Source organism: Saccostrea echinata, unplaced genomic scaffold (assembly GCF_033153115.1).
Source record: "Saccostrea echinata isolate AGI-Se365-2 ecotype Australia unplaced genomic scaffold, CSIRO_AGI_Sech_v1 ptg000023l, whole genome shotgun sequence".
Lineage (NCBI taxonomy): Eukaryota > Metazoa > Mollusca > Bivalvia > Ostreida > Ostreidae > Saccostrea > Saccostrea echinata.
In genome coordinates, this window is record NW_026889772.1 from 6,635,602 (window position 1) to 6,660,118 (window position 24,517).

At 35.8% G+C, this 24,517-nt stretch overlaps 1 protein-coding gene across 1 annotated transcript; it reads left to right on the forward strand.

Annotated features, from left to right (window-relative positions):
- Positions 1 to 18,986: 18,986 nt before the first annotated feature.
- LOC133191633 (uncharacterized) lies at positions 18,987 to 23,643 on the forward strand. The gene is made up of 7 exons (XM_061327378.1): positions 18,987 to 19,054; positions 19,826 to 19,939; positions 20,169 to 20,293; positions 20,487 to 20,546; positions 20,686 to 20,751; positions 23,060 to 23,125; positions 23,288 to 23,643. Exons 1-7 carry the CDS (start codon positions 18,987 to 18,989, stop codon positions 23,458 to 23,460), a joined length of 672 nt encoding a protein of 223 aa, XP_061183362.1. The 3' UTR covers positions 23,461 to 23,643.
- The last annotated feature ends 874 nt before the right edge of the window (positions 23,644 to 24,517 follow it).

Here is a 24,517-nt window from a genome sequence, read left to right on the forward strand (position 1 = left end):
TAGTTGCAGCCACTTCACTTGCCGGAAATCATTAGGTTTGCAATATATGGTCATTTGTGGTCAAAAATGTTACGTCTAAATGTGATGTAATAGAACGATCTTGTGAAATTTCGAAGAGCTGTTAGAAGATTTCTCAACTTTTTGAGAGAAAAAAACTCCGTAGAAGGTATTTTCTGTAACAAGGGGACAAGGCAGAAATCGACGTTATTCCTGAATGTAATGGCTGGTCAATGTATGAATACCTTTGGAATAATATTTATTTCTGTAACAATATTATTGGTGAGAAAAAAACTTTATTTTCATATATAACACGATATGTTTATCATCAGAACTATATTTGAAGTGTAAGCTGAAAGCTACTGAAGCCGGTTGAGGCCAGTTCAGAGAAAGACATATTTTTATTGCGTTTAAATGCAATAATTATTGCATTTAATTATTGCATTTAAATGCAAAAGATTGCGTTTAATCGCAATGTATATACTTTGCACTTTGCGTTTTAACGCAATAATTTTTGCATTTAAACACACTTAATATTGCAATTAAACGCAATACTTTTGCGATTAAATGCAATACTCTTGCGATTAAATGCAATACTTTTGCAATTTAATGCAATGATTTTTGCGTTTAAACCCAATAATCTTTGTGTTTAAGGGCAATCATTTGTATTGAACAAACCTTGCAGAATACAATGGACCCACACGCATACTGATATCTTTTATTTCTTTCTCTTTTTTATTTGTGTTGTCTAGCTTTATAGAATCAGATTCCTCCGAGCAAACGCTCTCTAAAAGGATAAATCACTAATGTGAATTTATAGAAGAGAAGAAAATGTGGGCTTGTAAAAACAAAGGTAACCTAAGAACGAGACAGGTCTTACACTTATTAGATCGCTATATTCATGGTCAGTTGCTTACAATCACGAATCACTTTTCCATTTTGTTATTTTTCTACTTTGAAACAATTTCTGCAAACAATTAGAATGGATCTTCTAAATAAAAGACTAAAGAAGAAAAAAATGGTCAAAAAACTATCCCCCACGTTGCGGTCACACAGTTTAACCCATGTACAAAGGGGTTCAGGAAACGACTGATGAAATGTTGGAATTACGTCCAACATGATGAAGTGTTGAATTACGTCCAACATGATGAAGTGTTTAGACTTAAATGTATATTCACAACCTTTCCTATGGTTACATTCAGTAAATACAAGAACATAGGTGATGGAATTATATGAAATCAAAATCAAATGAAAATAGACAGATCGATGTGTACTTCCAAATTGACAAGTTTTTATTAATACCACTGAAACGTTCTTAATTACTTTTAATACGTATGCAACTGGTCAAAGACTTTCATTAAGAGTGTTGGGTTCTAATACGTTTAAGACATTCTGTTCGTTTCATAGGATGGCATTGTTTTACTACAATTTCCGAAAAACTGGAAAATTTTGCAATAAGACACAAAACCTACAGCATCATCGTGTAAATGCAAAAAGAATCCTTAAAAGGAAGGATTATTGCGTTTAAACGCAAAAATATTATTGCGTTTAATCGTTTAAAAAACAATAAAAATATTTCTTTCTCTGAACTGGCCTCAACGGGCTTCCGTAGAAAGCGAATTAAAATTATAATTTTTTGATAGTAGCAATTTTTGATGTTGCGTCTAAGATATACAGCAGCTTATAATGCATCAGTAATGCAACCAAATATTGCAGCCAATGTCAACTTTTGACTTTTTGTTTGAAGTATTCTCATACTTGCTGTGCAAAGTAAATGCCGTTCTCTACAGAACTATGGGTGATAATTCTTTGTATTGTGGTAGTGGGGAGAAAGTCAAATTTTCTACTCTTTCTACCTTCTAGGAGTCATAGGAATCCACTACATTTATTGGTGGCAGAGAATTGATGTTTTTTAGTTCTCTGAATAATGAACATTCCATCGATATGACGATACTTTCATTATCGAGGATCTTGTAATTGACACATGTACAATGTACTATTCTCTGTTGAAATGAAGGACATTTGAAATTCTCCAATGATGAAACCTTGTTTTCAAACACTCCACTCAACTGATAGAAGACTTTTACACTGTCTGAAGTTCCAACTATTTTACCAACGAACATATCATTTTGAAAATAAAAATTCGAATAGAATCGAATCGACATTACAGACATTTGGTGATAACTTGAGAGAGGGTCCTAAAACATTCAAAAAGATTCTGTTTATGCCAGAATGAATTGTTTCAAGTTTTTCTTCCGCTTTTGAGATCAAAGTATGAAAGCCTCTGTACTATTGCCACAACATGACCACTTTTCATGATTTTATTAAGAACGTTTGATGGCAGCCATGCAGAATTTAAAAAAGAGAATCTTTCCATGACTTAGCAGTAATTGGTAAAAAGTCACTGCAATACATTAATTGTATCATAATTCCTACATGTAGCTCTATGAATTGACTAGGTCTACCGCTTAGGTCATGCACAATGGAACTTTGATGCACTGAGAAGCGAAGTGCTTTTTTTTTTTAACTTGAAACATTTACCGGACCACAGTCTGTACCTATAGTTGATTTAAAAACCAATGTTGATTGTCTGACCAGTCTGCAAGAAGTCTAACCTGTCATAAAGTGGAATCTGGGATAGATCCCAAATAACCAAGTGATGCTTCAGCCAGTGTTTGCTGTGTAGACTGGCCTTCTCTGAGACTTTTGTCAGTTTGTATACTTGACCTTCTCTAAGACTTTTGTCAGTTTGTATACTTGGCCTTCTCTGATACTTTTGTCAGTTTGTATACTTGGCCTTCTCTGAGACTTTTGTCAGTTTGTATACTTGACCTTCTCTAAGACTTTTGTCAGTTTGTGTACTCGGCCTTCTCTGAGATTTTTGTCAGTTTGTATACTTGGCCTTCTCTGAGACTTTTGTCAGTTTGTGTACATGGCCTTCTCTGAGACTTTTGTCAGTTTGTATACTTGGCCTTCTCTAAGAGTTTTGTCATTTTGTGAACTAGCTTAGCCTTCTCTGAGACTTTTGTCAGTTTGTGTACTAGCTTAGCCTTCTCTGAGACTTTTGTCAGTTTGTGTACTAGCTTAGCCTTCTCTGAGACTTTTGTCAGTTTGTGTACTTGGCCTTCTCTGAGACTTTTGTCAGTTTGTATACTTGGCCTTCTCTGAGACTTTTGTCAGTTTGTGTACATGGCCTTCTCTGAGACTTTTGTCAGTTTGTGTACTTGGCCTTCTCTGAGACTTTTGTCAGTTTGTGTACATGGCCTTCTCTAAGACTTTTGTCAGTTTGTGTACTAGCTTAGCCCTCTCTGAGACTTTTGTCAGTTTGTATACTTGACCTTCTCTGAGACTTTTGTCAGTTTGTATACTTGGCCTTCTCTGATACTTTTGTCAGTTTGTGTACTAGCTTAGCCTTCTCTGAGACTTTTGTCAGTTTGTATACTTGGCCTTCTCTGAAATTTTTGTCAGTTTGTGTACTAGCTTAGCCGTCTCTAAGACTTTTGTCAGTTTGTGTACTAGCTTAGCCTTCTCTGAGACTTTTGTCAGTTTGTGTACTTGGCCTTCTCTGATACTTTTGTCAGTTTGTGTACTAGCTTAGCCCTCTCTGAGACTTTTTTCAGTTTGTGTACTTGGCCTTCTCTGAGACTTTTGTCAGTTTGTGTACTAGCTTAGCCCTCTCTGAGACTTTTTTCAGTTTGTATACTTGGCCTTCTCTGATACTTTTGTCAGTTTTTGTTCTTGGCCTTCTCTGAGACTTTTTTCAGTTTGTGGCCTTCTCTGAGACTTTTGTCAGTTTGTATACTTGGCCTTCTCTGAGACTTTTGTCAGTTTGTATACTTGGCCTTCTCTAAGACTTTTGTCAGTTTGTGTACTTGGCCTTCTCTGAGACTTTTTTCAGTTTGTGTACTTGGCCTTCTCTGAGACTTTTGTCAGTTTGTATACTTAGCCTTCTCTAAGACTTTTGTCAGTTTGTGTACTTGGCCTTCTCTGAGACTTTTGTCAGTTTGTGTACTCGGCCTTCTCTGAGATTTTTGTCAGTTTGTATACTTGGCCTTCTCTGAGACTTTTGTCAGTTTGTATACTTGGCCTTCTCTAAGACTTTTGTCAGTTTGTATACTTGGCCTTCTCTGAGACTTTTGTCAGTTTGTGTACTCGGCCTTCTCTGAGATTTTTGTCAGTTTTTGTTCTTGGCCTTCTCTGAGACTTTTGTCAGTTTGTATACTTGGCCTTCTCTGAGACTTTTGTCAGTTTGTATACTTGGCCTTCTCTAAGACTTTTGTCAGTTTGTGTACTAGCTTAGCCTTCTCTGAGACTTTTGTCAGTTTGTGTACTTGGCCTTCTCTGAGACTTTTGTCAGTTTGTGTACATGGCCTTCTCTGAGACTTTTGTCAGTTTGTGTACATGGCCTTCTCTGAGACTTTTGTCAGTTTGTATACTTGGCCTTCTCTGAGACTTTTGTCAGTTTGTGTACATGGCCTTCTCTGAGACTTTTGTCAGTTTGTGTACTAGCTTAGCCCTCTCTGAGACTTTTGTCAGTTTGTATACTTGACCTTCTCTGAGACTTTTGTCAGTTTGTATACTTGGCCTTCTCTGATACTTTTGTCAGTTTGTGTACTAGCTTAGCCTTCTCTGAGACTTTTGTCAGTTTGTATACTTGGCCTTCTCTGAGACTTTTGTCAGTTTGTATACTTGGCCTTCTCTGATACTTTTGTCAGTTTGTGTACTAGCTTAGCCCTCTCTGAGACTTTTGTCAGTTTGTATACTTGGCCTTCTCTGAGACTTTTGTCAGTTTGTATACTTGGCCTTCTCTGATACTTTTGTCAGTTTGTGTACTAGCTTAGCCTTCTCTGAGACTTTTGTCAGTTTGTATACTTGGCCTTCTCTGAAATTTTTGTCAGTTTGTGTACTAGCTTAGCCGTCTCTAAGACTTTTGTCAGTTTGTGTACTAGCTTAGCCTTCTCTGAGACTTTTGTCAGTTTGTGTACTTGGCCTTCTCTGATACTTTTGTCAGTTTGTGTACTAGCTTAGCCCTCTCTGAGACTTTTTTCAGTTTGTGTACTTGGCCTTCTCTGAGACTTTTGTCAGTTTGTGTACTAGCTTAGCCCTCTCTGAGACTTTTTTCAGTTTGTATACTTGGCCTTCTCTGATACTTTTGTCAGTTTTTGTTCTTGGCCTTCTCTGAGACTTTTTTCAGTTTGTGGCCTTCTCTGAGACTTTTGTCAGTTTGTATACTTGGCCTTCTCTGAGACTTTTGTCAGTTTATGTACTAGCTTATCCTTCTCTGATACTTTTGTCAGTTTGTGTACTTGGCCTTCTCTGAGACTTTTGTCAGTTTGTATACTTGGCCTTCTCTGAGACTTTTGTCAGTTTGTATACTTGACCTTCTCTGAGACTTTTGTCAGTTTGTATACTTGGCCTTCTCTGAGACTTTTGTCAGTTTGTATACTTGGCCTTCTCTGAGACTTTTGTCAGTTTGTGTACTTGGCCTTCTCTAAGACTTTTGTCAGTTTGTGTACTAGCTTAGCCTTCTCTGAGACTTTTGTCAGTTTGTATACTTGGCCTTCTCTGAGACTTTTGTCAGTTTGTGTACTTGGCCTTCTCTGATATTTTTGTCAGTTTGTGTACTTGGCCTTCTCTGAGACTTTTGTCAGTTTGTATACTTGACCTTCTCTGATATTTTTGTCAGTTTGTGTACTTGGCCTTCTCTGAGACTTTTGTCAGTTTGTATACTTGGCCTTCTCTAAGACTTTTGTCAGTTTGTGTACTTGGCCTTCTCTGAGACTTTTTTCAGTTTGTGTACTTGACCTTCTCTGAGACTTTTGTCAGTTTGTATACTTGGCCTTCTCTGATACTTTTGTCAGTTTGTGTACTAGCTTAGCCTTCTCTGAGACTTTTGTCAGTTTGTATACTTGGCCTTCTCTGAAATTTTTGTCAGTTTGTGTACTAGCTTAGCCGTCTCTAAGACTTTTGTCAGTTTGTGTACTAGCTTAGCCGTCTCTAAGACTTTTGTCAGTTTGTGTACTAGCTTAGCCTTCTCTGAGACTTTTGTCAGTTTGTGTACTTGGCCTTCTCTGATACTTTTGTCAGTTTGTGTACTAGCTTAGCCCTCTCTGAGACTTTTTTCAGTTTGTGTACTTGGCCTTCTCTGAGACTTTTGTCAGTTTGTGTACTAGCTTAGCCCTCTCTGAGACTTTTGTCAGTTTGTATACTTGGCCTTCTCTAAGAGTTTTGTCAGTTTGTGAACTAGCTTAGCCTTCTCTGAGACTTTTGTCAGTTTGTATACTTGGCCTTCTCTAAGAGTTTTGTCATTTTGTGAACTAGCTTAGCCTTCTCTGAGACTTTTGTCAGTTTGTATACTCGGCCTTCTCTGAGACTTTTGTCAGTTTGTATACTTGGTCTTCTATGAGACTTTTTTCAGTTTATGTACTAGCTTATCCTTCTCTGAGACTTTTGTCAGTTTGTATACTTGGCCTTCTCTGAGACTTTTGTCAGTTTGTGTACTTGGCCTTCTCTGAAATTTTTGTCAGTTTGTGTACTTGGCCTTCTCTAAGAGTTTTGTCATTTTGTGAACTAGCTTATCCTTCTCTGAGACTTTTGTCAGTTTGTGTACTTGGCCTTCTCTGAGACTTTTGTCAGTTTGTATACTTGGCCGTCTCTAAGACTTTTGTCAGTTTGTGTACTAGCTTATCCTTCTCTGAGACTTTTGTCAGTTTGTGTACTTGGCCTTCTCTGATACTTTTGTCAGTTTGTGTACTAGCTTATCCTTCTCTGAGACTTTTGTCAGTTTGTATACTTGGCCTTCTCTGATACTTTTGTCAGTTTGTGTACTAGCTTAGCCTTCTCTGAGACTTTTGTCAGTTTGTATACTTGGCCTTCTCTGAAATTTTTGTCAGTTTGTGAACTAGCTTAGCCGTCTCTAAGACTTTTGTCAGTTTGTGTACTAGCTTAGCCTTCTCTGAGACTTTTGTCAGTTTGTATACTTGGCCTTCTCTAAGAGTTTTGTCATTTTGTGAACTAGCTTAGCCTTCTCTGAGACTTTTGTCAGTTTGTATACTTGGCCTTCTCTAAGAGTTTTGTCATTTTGTGAACTAGCTTATCCTTCTCTGAGACTTTTGTCAGTTTGTGTACTTGGCCTTCTCTGAGACTTTTGTCAGTTTGTATACTTGGCCGTCTCTAAGACTTTTGTCAGTTTGTGTACTAGCTTATCCTTCTCTGAGACTTTTGTCAGTTTGTGTACTTGGCCTTCTCTGATACTTTTGTCAGTTTGTGTACTAGCTTATCCTTCTCTGAGACTTTTGTCAGTTTGTATACTTGGCCTTCTCTGATACTTTTGTCAGTTTGTGTACTAGCTTAGCCTTCTCTGAGACTTTTGTCAGTTTGTATACTTGGCCTTCTCTGAAATTTTTGTCAGTTTGTGTACTAGCTTAGCCGTCTCTAGGACTTTTGTCAGTTTGTGTACTAGCTTAGCCTTCTCTGAGACTTTTGTCAGTTTGTGTACTTGGCCTTCTTTGAGACTTTTGTCAGTTTGTGTACTTGGCCTTCTCTGAGACTTTTTTCAGTTTGTGTACTTGGCCTTCTCTGAGATTTTTGTCATTTTGTGTACTTGGCCTTCTTTGAGACTTTTGTCAGTTTGTGTACTTGGCCTTCTCTGAGACTTTTGTCAGTTTGTGTACTTGGCCTTCTCTGATACTTTTGTCAGTTTTTGTTCTTGGCCTTCTCTGAGACTTTTGTCAGTTTGTGGCCTTCTCTGAGACTTTTGTCAGTTTGTGAACTAGCTTAGCCTTCTCTGAGACTTTTGTCAGTTTGTGTACTTGGCCTTCTTTGAGACTTTTGTCAGTTTGTGTACTTGGCCTTCTCTGAGACTTTTTTCAGTTTGTGTACTTGGCCTTCTCTGAGATTTTTGTCAGTTTGTATACTTGGCCTTCTCTGAGACTTTTGTCAGTTTGTATACTTAGCCTTCTCTAAGACTTTTGTCAGTTTGTGTACTTGGCCTTCTCTGAGACTTTTGTCAGTTTGTGTACTTGGCCTTCTCTGAGACTTTTGTCAGTTTGTATACTTGGCCTTCTCTGAGACTTTTGTCCGTTTGTGTACTAGCTTAGCCTTCTCTAAGACTTTTGTCAGTTTGTGTACTTGGCCTTCTCTGAGACTTTTGTCAGTTTGTATACTTGGCCTTCTCTGAGACTTTTGTCAGTTTGTGTACTAGCTTAGCCTTCTCTAAGACTTTTGTCAGTTTGTGTACTTGGCCTTCTCTGAGACTTTTGTCAGTTTGTGTACTTGGCCTTCTCTAAGAGTTTTGTCAGTTTGTGAACTAGCTTAGCCTTCTCTGATACTTTTGTCAGTTTGTATACTTGGCCTTCTCTGAGACTTTTGTCAGTTTGTGTACATGGCCTTCTCTGAGACTTTTGTCAGTTTGTGTACTCGGCCTTCTCTGAGACTTTTGTCAGTTTGTATACTTGACCTTCTCTGATATTTTTGTCAGTTTGTGTACTTGGCCTTCTCTGAGACTTTTGTCAGTTTGTATACTTGGCCTTCTCTGAGACTTTTGTCAGTTTGTGTACTTGGCCTTCTCTGAGACTTTTTTCAGTTTGTGTACTTGGCCTTCTCTGAGATTTTTGTCATTTTGTGTACTTGGCCTTCTTTGAGACTTTTGTCAGTTTGTGTACTTGGCCTTCTCTGAGACTTTTGTCAGTTTGTGTACTTGGCCTTCTCTGATACTTTTGTCAGTTTTTGTTCTTGGCCTTCTCTGAGACTTTTGTCAGTTTGTGGCCGTCTCTAAGAGTTTTGTCAGTTTGTGAACTAGCTTAGCCTTCTCTGAGACTTTTGTCAGTTTGTGAACTAGCTTAGCCTTCTCTAAGACTTTTGTCAGTTTGTGTACTTGGCCTTCTCTGAGATTTTTGTCAGTTTGTGTACTTAGCCTTCTCTGAGATTTTTGTCAGTTTGTGTACTTGGCCTTCTCTGAGACTTTTGTCAGTTTGTGTACTTGGCCTTCTCTGAGACTTTTGTCAGTTTGTATACTTAGCCTTCTCTGAGACTTTTGTCAGTTTGTGAACTAGCTTAGCCTTCTCTAAGACTTTTGTCAGTTTGTGTACTTGGCCTTCTCTGAGATTTTTGTCAGTTTGTGTACTTAGCCTTCTCTGAGATTTTTGTCAGTTTGTGTACTTGGCCTTCTCTGAGACTTTTGTCAGTTTGTGTACTCGGCCTTCTCTAAGACTTTTGTCAGTTTGTATACTTGGCCTTCTCTGAGACTTTTGTCAGTTTGTATACTTGGCCTTCTCTGAGACTTTTGTCAGTTTGTGTACATGGCCTTCTCTGAGACTTTTGTCAGTTTGTGTACTAGCTTAGCCTTCTCTGAGACTTTTGTCCGTTTGTGTACTAGCTTAGCCTTCTCTGAGACTTTTGTCAGTTTGTGTACTTGGCCTTCTCTGAGACTTTTGTCAGTTTGTATACTTGGCCTTCTCTGAGACTTTTGTCAGTTTGTGTACTAGCTTAGCCTTCTCTGAGACTTTTGTCGGTTTGTGTACTTGGCCTTCTCTAAGACTTTTGTCAGTTTGTGTACTTGGCCTTCTCTGAGACTTTTGTCAGTTTGTGTACTTGGCCTTCTCTAAGACTTTTGTCAGTTTGTGTACTTGGCCTTCTCTAAGACTTTTGTCAGTTTGTGTACTAGCTTAGCCTTCTCTGAGACTTTTGTCGGTTTGTGTACTTGGCCTTCTCTAAGACTTTTGTCAGTTTGTGTACTTGGCCTTCTCTGAGACTTTTGTCAGTTTGTGTACTTGGCCTTCTCTAAGACTTTTGTCAGTTTGTGTACTTGGCCTTCTCTAAGACTTTTGTCAGTTTGTTTACTAGCTTAGCCTTCTCTGTGACTTTTGTCCGTTTGTGTACTAGCTTAGCCTTCTCTGAGACTTTTGTCAGTTTGTGTACTTGGCCTTCTCTGAGACTTTTGTCAGTTTGTGTACTTGGCCTTCTCTAAGACTTTTGTCAGTTTGTGTACTTGGCCTTCTCTGAGACTTTTGTCAGTTTGTGTACTCGGCCTTCTCTGAGACTTTTGTCAGTTTGTATACTTGGCCTTCTCTAAGAGTTTTGTCAGTTTGTGAACTAGCTTAGCCTTCTCTGATACTTTTGTCAGTTTTTGTTCTTGGCCTTCTCTGAGACTTTTGTCAGTTTGTATACTTGGCCTTCTCTGAGACTTTTGTCAGTTTGTATACTTGGCCTTCTCTAAGAGTTTTGTCATTTTGTGAACTAGCTTAGCCTTCTCTGATACTTTTGTCAGTTTGTGTACTCGGCCTTCTCTGAGACTTTTGTCAGTTTGTGTACTTGGCCTTCTCTGAGACTTTTGTCAGTTTGTGTACTTGGCCTTCTCTGAGACTTTTGTCAGTTTGTGTACTGGCTTAGCCTTCTCTGAGACTTTTGTCAGTTTGTGTACTAGCTTAGCCTTTTTTGAGACTTTTGTCAGTTTGTATACTTGGCCTTCTTTGAGACTTTTGTCAGTTTGTGTACTTGGCCTTCTCTGAAATTTTTGTCAGTTTGTGTACTAGCTTAGCCGTCTCTAAGACTTTTGTCAGTTTGTGTACTAGCTTAGCCTTCTCTGAGACTTTTGTCAGTTTGTGTACTAGCTTAGCCTTCTCTAAGACTTTTGTCAGTTTGTGAACTAGCTTAGCCTTCTCTGAGACTTTTGTCAGTTTGTGTACTTGGCCTTCTCTGAGACTTTTGTCAGTTTGTGTACTTGGCCTTCTCTAAGACTTTTGTCAGTTTGTTTACTAGCTTAGCCTTCTCTGTGACTTTTGTCAGTTTGTGTACTAGCTTAGCCTTCTCTGAGACTTTTGTCAGTTTGTATACTTGGCCTTCTCTAAGACTTTTGTCAGTTTGTGTACTAGCTTAGCCTTCTCTAAGACTTTTGTCAGTTTGTGTACTTGGCCTTCTCTGAGACTTTTGTCAGTTTGTGTACTTGGCCTTCTCTGAGACTTTTGTCAGTTTGTGTACTTGGCCTTCTCTAAGACTTTTGTCAGTTTGTGTACTTGGCCTTCTCTAAGACTTTTGTCAGTTTGTGTACTTGGCCTTCTCTAAGACTTTTGTCAGTTTGTTTACTAGCTTAGCCTTCTCTGTGACTTTTGTCCGTTTGTGTACTTGGCCTTCTTTGAGACTTTTGTCAGTTTGTGTACTTGGCTTTCTCTTAATTATGAAAGCTGCATATCCAAGAAGAATACTTGACACAGATGAAAAAAATAATTTAAGATAAGGAAGAGTGATATATCTCATTCATTATAAAACCTACAAAACAATACAAATCTGTGAACAGGGCATAAAACACGGACCCCCTAAAATTACAGAGGTGGGATCAGGTGTCTAGGAGGAGTAAGCATCCCCTGTCAATCGGTCACACCCCGCCTTGAGCCCTATTTATTAGCATTGATCAAGTAGTCGGAATTTCAGTATAAAAACAAGGCCTAACAATTGGTATAAAACACATCAGCCAAAATTTAATACGACACAAGGATAGGTTATTTTTGCTGATATACGGAATCCTGATATGGCCCCTTAGTTCACAATCGCACCATCGAGCGTCAACTAAAGGTCGATAATGCGATGGCGATGAAGAGATAGCTCGATGACGATGACGCTACGGTGCGATACGGCGATGACGATGATGCGATGGCGAGACATTTCGATGACAATGGTGCCATCGCATAATCCCGCTATCGCTTCATCGTGCCATTGCATCATCGTCATCGCGCTATCGCACCATCGCTCATCATCATCGCATTATCGCGTCATCGCACTATCGACCCAAACCTCGATGGTGCGATAATCTACATGGCCCTATCCGGATTCCATACTAACAAGGTAATGATTTACATAATGCTGACGTTGTTGAAATCATCAACTTATTTGTCCGAAGCCTGCCTCGGTGTTAAAACAAGTCTGAATGTTGACTTGAAGGCCTTTTTACTATGGAATTCCATATACGACAGCCAACTGCTTACTGCCAGCTGCTCACTGCTTACTGCCAACTGCTCACTGCTTACTGCCAACTGCCACACATATTTGAATAAATTTTCATTTTTATATTGATATTTATGTGAATTTTCATAAAACCAGGCGCGGATCCAGGATTTTTTTTTACAGGAGGGGTCCACCCCAGTAAAAAAAAATCCAACCCAGCAATTTCTTGACAAAAAAAACAAACAAACAAACAAACAAAAGAAAAACGTAAACTCCTTCCCTAAACGTAAAAAACCTATTTCGGCGGGGGGAAGGGAGGGGTTGACATCTTATGCTTCATATCTATGACTTTTCATATCAACTTAACACGGATCCACGTTTTTTAGGAGGGGGGTTCCAAGGTCACCAAGGCATTTAGTTGGTTTAGTATATACATTAAATAACTCTACAAATTCCAGGGGTGGCCCGGACACCCACCCACCCCTCCCACCGCCCCCTCTAGATCCATGTATGTAAAACATAACTTATTTGGGAAAACAAAGATATAGATCTTTAATTTGAGAAAGTATTTCACTATAGAAATTAACGGAAAATGGAAATTTATTTTCAAAACATCTTCCCCCGCGAAACAACAGATCCTTTTTTTCAGTTTTTATTCATTCCAAAGGTTTTGTTGTCTCACGGGGGGGGGGGGGGGGGGGGGCACGTGTTTTTTGAAGATTAAAAACAGGAAAATAGTCATTTTATTACCAATTTCAAATGAGATCACAAATAAAAAATGTACTTTATCACTTTATCAATCTCATATGTTAAATTTTACATAAGTTAAAACATACGGTGAGATTTAAGAGTCATTTATCCATTTTCAGTTTCATGAGTATTTGAAAATGGTGATGTTTTCAGCCTGATTTCAATTGATAAATTTTCTACCCCCTTATGAAAGGAGTTGTAAATAAGAGCAATTAACTTTTTGTCACTGGTTTTTAAAATTAGTACTTAATACTAATGAACTTTTCTTTGCGTTCAAACAAGTTTTTGTGTCCAAATTTTCATTTATATTGAATTAAATGGATGGAAAATGTAGGCGGGAATCGAGAGTTAATGTGCGTAGTTCTTACAATAATAAGAAAATTTGGCGGATTTAGGAATTTTTAAACTGTAAAGGCGAGGAAGGAGTAAATCGAAAGAAGGAGTATTTCCTCTTAAAAACAAAACATTTAATTTCTGCATTTCGTTGCAGGCAAATAATTTGGTAGCTTTTTTTGACGCGGGTAAATGGAGGGGGGGGGGTTAGTGGTTACGCCCCCCCCCCCCCCCAACCACCACCACCACGAATGTTGTTTTTTTTTTTTTTTAGATCTAACAGATCGATCATTAGCCATTAAAACGATTTACATAAGACACATATAAAATTCCCATACATAGGTACTTTTTCTTGGGTAAAAAGAAAATCCGAAAGATATTAATAGATATTTTAAACTAGGCAAAAGTTATTTTTTATTATAACTTTCAGTAATATTTCTATTATAAATACATATTCCAACAAATGTTACTCAAGACCCTTTTAAAAGTTTGTTCTTTTGTCGTATGTGACCCCCCCCCCCCCCTCTTACCCGCATCAAAAAAAGCTATCAAATTATTTGCCTGCAATGAAATGCAGAAATTAAATGTTTTGTTTTTAAGAGGAAACACCCCTTCTTCCGATTTACTCCTCCCTCGCCTTTACAGTTTAAAAATTCCTAAATCCGCCAAATTTTGTTATTAGATCTATTGTAAGAACTACGCACATTAACTCTCGATTCCCGCCTACATTTTCCATCCATTTAATTCAATATAAATGGCAATTTGGACATAAAAACTTGTTTCAATGCAAAGAAAAGTTCATTAGTATTAAGTACTAATTTTAAAAACCAGTGACAAAAAGTTAATTGCTCTTATTTACAACTCCTTTCATAGGGGATACAAAATGTCATCTTTTGAAATCAGGCTGAAAACATCACCATTTTCAAATACTCATGAAACTGAAAATGGATAAATGACTCTTAAGGACGTACAACACACCCACCACGAAAAATTTCCTGTCGTTTAATTTTCGCTATTTTTGTATATGTTATACATGACTATATATACAATGCGTATGCACATTTTGGACAAAATCGTTCGAGTCGTATTTGGACAGGAAGTTTCAAAAGTTACCCCCCTTTGGTTGTACACGCGGAGAAGAAATTTTCATTCGGCTGGCTATAAAATCCTTGATTATCAAAAAAGTTGAGCTAGTCTGGCCGTCAAATTTCATCGACTCATTCATATAACCATTATCCACTCAAATAAAGTATTTTTGTAGAGGTACTCATTGACAAAATATTTTTTGAAGACCTTAAACTGAAAAACTATGGTTCGTTTAAGCCTTAAAAAATGCGTATTTTTTTATTTAAATGTTTTTTTTTATGAAAAAACCTATCGTTTAATTTTGGAAAAAATACTTTTTTCATGTAACTGGTTGCAAACGTAATCTTGATAATTTTTTGTAATTTTTTTAAACGAGCCGTTTTGAATTTATAGCGAAAAATCACCCCCACCCCCCTTCTCCTTCAGTCACGTTTCTCAAAATATTTTTTGCTTTAAAAAAATTAATTACATTATATATCGGAGTTCTTAAAACTTTTCAGTTCATTGAAATGCAGATGTATAGGCAATTTTTGACGAAGAACCCCCCCTTTTTTTTGGACGCAGTCATTAGAACTTGATGAAACATAGGTTACCTCGAGATATATATTTAATCTTTTAAATCCCTGAAGTACGAATTCATTCATTCATTCATTCATTCATGCAGATTGAAATTCTGACAACTAGAATAAGACTTAAACTATCAACTACTAGAATAAAAGTAAACTTTTTCTCTAAGGATTTTAATTCCACGTGTCCAATATGTAGTCCATACACATGGCTGAAATGCATTTAATTTCATACCTGCGTATGAATTCAAATTACATTGAATTTTAATCTCATTTTTCATTAAAAGTGAACGCACAATATTGAAAATTCAACTCTTCTATGATGTAAACAGACTGGTAAATGGAATATATTGTTTCTTATTTATTTCAAACAAGAGAGGGGTCTAATTTATCAAACTGTAAATTCTCCATCTATGTTTAATTAAATTAAAGTAAATTATTCATGTGTCAAAATATTCACGTACAGTGATACATGTCACAGGCACTTGGGGTCTGGACCCACCCCCCCCCCTTTTCCAGTGTTGATGTGCACCAGCTGGGACGGAAGTGCAATAACGGTAACTCTAACTTTATAAATGTTCTGCATTAAAAAAAATTCCAGGCTTTGTAATAACAATATTGTGGAATTTGGTTGTCTAGGTCGTCTATTTAAAGTATAATCTTCATCCATTAAAATTTGCTAGTTAAAGTTATCTTGTTATTCACAGAACTTACCGTTACATGTTATATGAAGAGAAAATTCGGGATGTATTCCTTCTCGCATTTAATGTTCCGAATTACATTACATGTAATGATGATACCCGAAAATACCGGGCACTTCCGTCCCAGCTGGTGCACATCAACAAAATTTACCCTAGATGCGGATGATTTAATCGAAATATTTACAAATCGGGGGCACATAAAAATTAAATGGAAAATTGAAAAGAAAGAAGAATGTATAACGAATTTATTGATGTATGCATATTCCATGTTTTCTTATTCTTTCGATAAAAAATCAGGCGAAGTTTAAGCGAGGTGAGGCAGACGATGAGAAAAGAGTTGCAAGCCTTCTCTCTTTTTATGTATCAGTCGAAAACGGTATATTTAAAAACAGCATATAGAGACAAAAGAGTTACATTATTGATAACATATAGTGCATATTAGAATACAAAAATAGGAAAAAGGTGAATCGACTCCATATTTAAAAAGAAAAAAAAAATGGAAAGGGGGGGGGGGGGTCCAGACCCCAAGTGCCTGTGATACATGTATCAAATTAACGTTTTGTTTTGATTCGAGGAAATGCGCACTGAAATTGTTTACAGAGGTAGATCGTAGATCTAGATGGTCGGATATGGCCAGTTTGCCGCATATAAGGTATTCATTAATTCGGACCATTTCAGTAAACAATTCTATTGCATTTTGGGTACTTACTTAGTATATATTATAGTTTTCAGTTCCTGAGTTCATCAGAATTCATTGTAAATGTGTCTTCATAACTGATCGGCAAACAGGAGTAAATAACTCAAGATGGGAAGGGGAAAATCTCCCAAATTTTTAGAGTTGTTCCTCTTTGACCAGTGAATTTTTTGGAAACGGGTCGTAAAACTTTTTTTTCTTAAAAGGAGAACAAAAGAGTATTTATATGGCTAATTCTTAATTTTAAGATAGGCCCGTGATCTGGTAATGCGAATGTTACATAGCCAACTGTAACAAAAGAAAGCAATGTATCATAAAAAAAAAATAAAGAATATTGTTCTGCTAATATTGATCACGGATACGAGTTTCTTATAAATTTAAAGAAATTTTAAGACATAATCTTTCTTTTCTTCCCTTTTTATGGAAGGAGGGGTGGGTTTTACATCAAAAGCGCAAACAATCAAAGATACGATTTGGTATTTCTAAAGAAACCACATCAAGTCCCTAATCCCATTTTCTTTTAATTACGTCGGGATCAATTCGGTCGTCATTTTGACGCTTTATTATAAACGTCAAATTTGACGTCAAGTTAAACGTTTAATTGAAATTGCAAGAGTTATCTCCCCCAGTGTGTTGTACGTCTTTAAATCTCACCGTATGTTTTAACTTATGTAAAATTTAACATTTGAGATTGATAAAGTGATAAAGTACATTTTTTTAAATTTGTGATCTCATTTAAAATTGGTAATAAAATGACTATTTTCATGTTTTTAATCTTTAAACACGTGCCCCGTCCCCCCCCCCCCCCGTGAGACAACAAAACCTTTGGAATGAATAAAAACTGAAAAAAAGGATCTGTTGTTTCGCGGGGGAAGATGTTTTGAAAATAAAGTTCCATTTTCCGTTAATTTCTATAGTGAAATATTTTCTCAAATTAAAGATCTATATCTCTTTATTTTCCCAAATAAGTTATGTTTTACATACATGGATCTAGAGGGGGGGGGGGGTCGTTGGGAGGGGGGGGGGTCCGGACCACCCCCTGGAATTTGTAGAGTTATTTAATGTATAGACCTATACTAAACCAACTAAAAGTGACCTTGGACCCCCCCCCCCCCCCGAAAACGCGGATCCGTGTTAAGTTGATATGAAAAGTCATAGATAATATGAAGATGTTAACACCCCCCCCCCCCCCCCCCCCCCGCCGAAATAGGTTTTTCACGTATAGGAAAGGAGTTTACGTTTTTGTTTTTGTTGTTTTGTTGTTGTTTTTTTTTGGTCAAGAAATTTCTGGGTTGGATTTTTTTTTTACTGGGGTGGGCCCCTCCTGTAAAAAAAATCCTAGATCCGCGCCTGGTTTTATGAAAATTCACATAAATATCAATATAAATGTGAAAATTTATTCAAATATGTGTGGCAGTTGGCAGTAAGCAGTGAGCAGTTGGCAGGAAGCAGTGAGCAGTTGGCAGTAAGCAGTTGGCTGTCGTATATGGAATTCCATATTTTACAGTTACATTTGAGGTAATATTTTCTGTTTTTACCATGAATTAAATTATATATTTTATATATTTGTCTTTTGTCAAATATCGAGAAATTTTGATTTTAATTAAATATCACACAATCACACCCTCACACCCACCCACACACATATAATGAAAATGAATATCCCTAAGATAAACTTCATTGTATTTTCATTTATAACGGATACGTTTAACCTAAACGCAAAAGTACGCATTAGGAAGGAATAAAGTATGAAATATTATGACTAATCTTCCCTCGCAGTATGTAAGCTTTACATTATAGTGCATGCGCACTAGGTCATCCTAAAAAACGATGGAAACGAAACTAGAACCGTGTATGTTAACTCACTTTTCTTCTGTGTATTAAAGAGTCTGATTTACCACATCAGTGGAATTCCAGAGCTTATGAGGTATGTTATGTACTCAAATAAGAAAACAATTTCTGAGCTGGGGATAAAAATAAACTAGCACTCAGTATATATTCTATATATAGCAAATTTGAAACTAAGTCGAAGATAAAATTAATATAAATACCCTGGAGTTTAGTTAATATGTATCAAACAGAATGTTTAGGAAATAAAATGTTATTCTGAATAAATCTCTTAAAAGTTATGTACTCTCTATATATTTCCTACACACACACACACACACACCCTCTCACACACACCCTCACACACACACCCTCCCACCCTCACACACACCCTCACACACCCTCACACACATACACACACCCTCACACACACACACACACACACACACACACACACACACACACACACACACATATATATATATATATATATATATATATATATATATATATATATATATATATATATATATATATATATATATATATATATATATATATATATATATCCATGCCTTGGTTTGTTCATTATATACAATAATTTATAAACGCATTTGTTTTAATCTTACATGTCATTAATTAAAATTTGAATTTCAGTAAATAAAAAACACTGCCTACAGATGAAATGAGATAATGTCCTTGTTGGTCCTAATTCGTTTGGTTATAATTCTGACATGTGTAAGTACAGGGCTAAAGCTGGACCACACATTAAGGAAACATTTAATTTGCTTATCGTGTATACTTGATTGAATTTGAGCTATAAAGAATACTTCTTCCTCATTTAGTGTGAAAAAAAAATTAATATGCTTACAGTCATGTTTACAATTATGAAATTAATTTCTCATGATTGAATTTTTTGTAACAGTTTTTATGTTCATATTCTTACCATCAGGATGAGGATAAAAATATGATAATTACTCTCAACCTAGTTTTATAGCAAAATAGTTAATTGTAATAAGTTTCCTCATTTGACAATTAATGAGTACTTAATTTCGTTTTCCACCAGAACTTGACGATTATCCTGCCCTGTACACAATGGATAAAAAGGGAAAATTACCGAACAGGGGCTGTATCAAAATGTTGTGCCATCAGTTGCAGTCCAGGTAAAAAAGAACGTTTCATATATTAACATCAAAATATACATTCATTTTCTTGTGAAGCTGTAAAAGAGAATATAAATTTCATATTTCAGCTTACATTGAATCCATGGCAAGCAAATTAGCTGTGTTTATTTAAAGAATAAACTCATCGTATGAATTCTTCAATCACTGTTAATCTTTCAGGTTTCTATGTTGTTGTGTGTACCTCTAATGGGACCAGCGATAAATGTGGTCCCTGTCCAGAGGGGACATACATGGAGGATCCAACAAATTCTTTTCTACCACAGCCTTGTATTCCCCATGAATGTCCGCCAAGTAAATATATTGTCATGATAATTTAAATTATTCAGAGAATAAAGTAATTTTTAATTCTTGCTATTTTCAATTATGACAAAGCTAAAGTAAGAAACTCATTTTTGATACATAAAGAAAACAACATACCCACTTCTTTTTACAGATTCGGTTCCGACAGATTCCTTTTCATTGGCAGGATGCCATAAGAAATGCCGTTGTGACGTAACAAAAGGCTATGAGGGACCCGACCCCTGCAATTGTCAATATAAATCCAATATGCTACCTGGAAAATCCATGAATCACAACTCTGATAATGGAGATTTAATAAAAACCAGAAAAAACTAGGTAACATTTACAAAAAAAAAAAAAAAAAATTAAATTAATTTTTATGTTGAATTAAATTAAAACATCTAATTTTCTTATATATAGAGGAAGGGCATTAAATATAAAACACTATTAACTTTTTCTTTAAATTTTTAGCACAGATGGATATTTCAAAGAAGAAAGCAAAAATAAATCTTTGAAGATAACCACAGAGGTACATCTTCCTGGCGATACTGAGCAAGAGGACAAGAACATTGAATTTTATCCTAAGTCAGATTATGTTACATGTATTATACATTTACTAATTCCTGTTCAAGTTTTAACTAATATTTATCTCTTTGGTCATCTTAGGGAGAGAGAGAGAGAGAGATTTATGCTTTAATCAGTACTTTGACTATAATTGCTATTAGAACAAATTTGATATTTAATTTTAGCATGTTGAAATGGCAAAGAAAGTGAGCGTCTTCATAAATCTTTATAGAATTATTTGTCTTCACAGCCTTATAACTGAAACTGTTCTGTGGACAACTGGTGGAATATTTACCATTCTTGGTTTGATATTAGCAATTTGTTGCATCAGAAGAAAATGTCATAGAAATACTCAGGAGCCAACCTCTTTCAAAGGTTTAAATTTTCAGTCAAAAATTCTAAGACCACAGAAGCTCAACTCAGAAGTGTTATTTCAAAACATACATGTATATCTTTTTGAACGAACGCATGTACATATGTAGGTATCTTTTTTGTTTGTTGCATAGATTACTCGATGTAAACCCAACAACAGCAAATAACAACAACATATTTTTTTAAATCCTTACAGCACAGCTTAGTACAGAGAGACTTCACCGACCCCAAGCATGTGTGCGTCCTTTCATAAACGGTTAGGATACATTATCATCAATAAGTTCCCTCATACAGTCATACTTAATAATTCTCCTGACAATTTGTCCAAAGAGTGATAACGGAAGCATTTCTTTGTTTTTTATTAATATCTACTTTTATATTCAAAACTTTTATAGACGCTGTATCCAATCATGAAGGTAACCGCCCACTCATCCCTCCGGGTGTTATTAATGCATTATCAGGTATTGAAAATGAGTATTTCTTATTTATTTAGATATTTAAATATTTGAGATGTGCATGTACGAGTATCACCATTATGTGAATACATTTTTGAACATTTTAATAATTATCTTTTTTAGTTATTTTATAAAAAAGAAAGGAAATCCTATACCCTATCAGGGAAGGCATTAATTTTAGTAACACACAAAGTATTAATTATAAAGTAGCTCTAAAGTAATAAACACTTTATTTGGCGGATTTAATACTGTTAAATCGTTTGCAAATGCATGTGGATGAAAATAATGCCATAAGACTGGTGCGTCAGTATAAGGTAAGTATAACTGATGACGATGGACAAACATTGTACAGTACCAACCTGACACAAAGCAGCCCCAGAGCAGTCCCACAGCAGTCCCAGAGCAGTCCCACAGCGGTCCCAGCAGTCCCAGCGGTCCCAGAAAGCAGTCCCAGCAGTCCCAAAAAGCAGTCCCAGCAGTCCTAGTGGGCGGGGTTACTTAATTTAATGGGCGGAGCTTACTCAGAATGAGATTACCAATAAACAATGTAACTATATAAAAGGCAGCTGAAATTGATGAGCAATTCTTTCTGAGAAGTATCAACAAATATTTACAATTCTTACGCGACAGTCATTTCTGAACTGTTAAGAAAATCACAGTACGCGTATAGAAACAAATTATAATTATTGAATGAAGAAGACGTTCACACCTATTAATAACATGAATATTTAAACACAATTATTTGGTATATTAATTTTTAACCAAAATAAACCAACTTCTTCATTTTTTGTGATTGATATTGGTTTTCATATTTATTTTTTTTATATAGAAAATTAAACTTGAATTGTTTATTTTATACCAGAATTAGCTTTAAATAGATAATAATAATTATAGAGCAAGGCCGATTCCCATACTATACTCTGAATCCATTTTTCTAAAGTACTGGAGCTTTTGAAAAATTCTTTGTTAAACATTGCCGAGTATTGTATTTCAGTCATGATTATTTTCAACTTCCCAATTTAATTATCTTTAGATTCTCAGTTTTAAGTGTTTTATTATATAAATGTTCGGGTGTACATCTGTAAATCACGCAAATGGAACCCTCAGATTATGTTCAAAATTAATTAATCCCGAAATAAATTTATACACAATTATTGAAACTAAGATTTTTTGCATGACATAGACTGAAATTAGTGTCAATGTTGACCAGCGTGTTCAGTGATGTGTAACACTGACACCCAAATAACATGCATTGACTTTCTGCTAATTATGCCGAAAGGCGATTGAAACCTCAGGTGTTGACACCATTTTATACAATCCCATTGTATTAACCGGCCAGGTAAACACAAACAAAAGAAATAAGAAACAAGTCACAATTCCCGATATTTTCAATTTTTTTTTTTTAAATAGATGTACTCTTTCAATGACTTGTTTATAAATTAAAAACTAATTCATAAATAAATCCCGGAATAATTGTTCAGATTGTTTATGTGACAGAAGAATGGTAGAATAATTTTATTTCATGGTCATTAAATAAATTATTAGGTTTTATTTGAGGGTGGTAAAAAATAGCATGGAGTGCATGGTATTAGCTTTTTCAATTAAGAAAAAAAATCCAGTACAGTACGTTCCTCTAAATACATGTATCTTACTGAAATGACAAGTTTGTATTTTGTTTGGTTTTTTTTTAAATAGTGCTAATGCAAACTTTGAGTACATATGTAATTTGACAGCATTAATTTATTAAATAGGCCTAGATAATTTTTTTTTCAAACACCTGTATTGAAGTTTAATTTAAGGGATAAAAATCATCCTCTGACTTCCCTTTTTAACTACTTTTATCTTCTTAAAATTAATTCTAGACTACAATTTTGTAAATTTACAGCCCTCTGAATACATTTAGTCATTACATGTATAACTGTCTCTATTTATTTAATTTTTGTAAGAAATCAATACTTGTTTTTTTTTTTATATTTGCTTTTATCTTAAACACCTCTCTGCAGAAAGTAAACAAATTAAAACAACAACAAGGAGCTGCAAATTCAGAATACACAAGGGGCGGAGCTATCATGTCACTCAGAACCTTTTTCACGCATGAGTGAACAAAGAAGTCCCAGAAAGCAGTCCCAGGGACTGCTGGGTCTGCTTTCTAGAGCAGTCCCACAGCAGTCCCAGAGCAGTCCCACAGCGGTCCCAGACCTGTCCCAGAGCGGTCCCAAAGCAGTCCCGGGGACTGCTTTCTGGGACTGCTTTGGTGTCAGGTCGGGTCTGGTTGGTACTGTATGTATAGACTTTTCTTCTTTTTTTTAAACAGGTCAATTAGATCATCACGTGGAATATTCACCAGGTCAAGCCCTTTCACATGCAATCGACGTGCAAGGTAAAAACTGTTATGCAAACTAGAGTTTTGTTTTTTTTGTTTTTTGCAGACAAAATGTACAAAACTCTTTGTTTTAGATAGTCAGTAAATTATTGATAAAGTAGACATGAAACAAAAAGGTAATTTAAGATTTTAAAAAAAAATATTAAATGTTTATTGTAGATACCGTCACAGATTACTTACGTCCGGCTCCAGACATGGATCTTAACAGTTTCGATAACGATGACCGATCACAATCGAACGACTTTGGTGAAAATGTCAATAGAATTACTCGTACTATTCCCATAGAAAGCCCAAACCAATCAACCATCTCTTTTAATAATGAAGAGATTTGATTTGATTTTTTTAAATTTAAACTTATTTTATTATGTACTGAAACATAAATGGATTGGGCAGCAGGCATAGCCTATCTCTCGTATAAGCCTTCTCCAGTAAGAATGAAGAGATGGACAGTCTTTTTGTTTTGTAAATAAGTATGAATTATGTACATACTTGAAAAAATAAATCCCATGAAACTACCGAAAGAAGAGGTTTGATCAAACTAAAATTATTTCTTTCTATAAAAAATCAACGGGATTGGTTTTATTATTATACACAAGCAGAACGAAAGGACTTTTCCCCCTAAACTGTCCTCTCCCACCAAAGACAAAATAATACATCATACATTCACATCTGTCGTAAGCTCGCATATATCACAGTGTTAAAGCTGAACATGATTCGTAAAGGAATTTGTCCGCCATATTCTTTTATTCAGTCGTTATATCTAAGGGCCTCTATGTAAGCCGTTCACTTATAGTCACTGTTCAGTGTAATCAGTCGTCACCGGTGTAAACGGACGTATTCTTCATGGCTATTGTAAAACACTTGGTAGCGTCAAAAGTAACTGTGTAATTCTTCCACGGCAGGAGAGAAAGATACCAAAGAAACTTACAACAGTTGCACAGGTCAGCACAGTATACAAACAAACACAGATACACGTAAACTGCAATAAAATGTAAACAAAGATGATGTACAATAACCAGCATGAACATGCGCAGGTACCCGTAACAAGAAAACAGTCAGGCGTAACGAATACGAAGCCTTAGACTGGAGATAGTAAAATTAAGGTAGTCTGATCCATAAGGAGTTGGGTTGTTGAAAATGATTAAAAAAAATGTCTCTGAATTCTCATAGTAATGTGTATTTTCTCATGGTATTTCTTCAAAGCTCATCATTATAGTTAATCATATCAAAACTCAAATATAGTTTCAGTATATGCAAATAAAAGCACCGGGTATGCATTTTCTAATTTAAAATTGATCAACAAATATATTTTAGATAAAAAAAAATATAGATATTTAGGCATTTGGAGAAAATTGCATGTTTTTTAAATACTTTGGTTCTTTTATTTAC

Bases quoted from the DNA above. Each gene is read 5' to 3' on its own strand.
- LOC133191633 (XM_061327378.1), top strand. From the start codon at position 18,987: ATGGATAAAAAGGGAAAATTACCGAACAGGGGCTGTATCAAAATGTTG. The intron at 20,547-20,685 runs GTTAGGATACAT...AAACTTTTATAG, and splicing joins TGTGCGTCCTTTCATAAACG to ACGCTGTATCCAATCATGAA. The intron at 23,126-23,287 runs GTAAAAACTGTT...TGTTTATTGTAG, and splicing joins ACATGCAATCGACGTGCAAG to ATACCGTCACAGATTACTTA.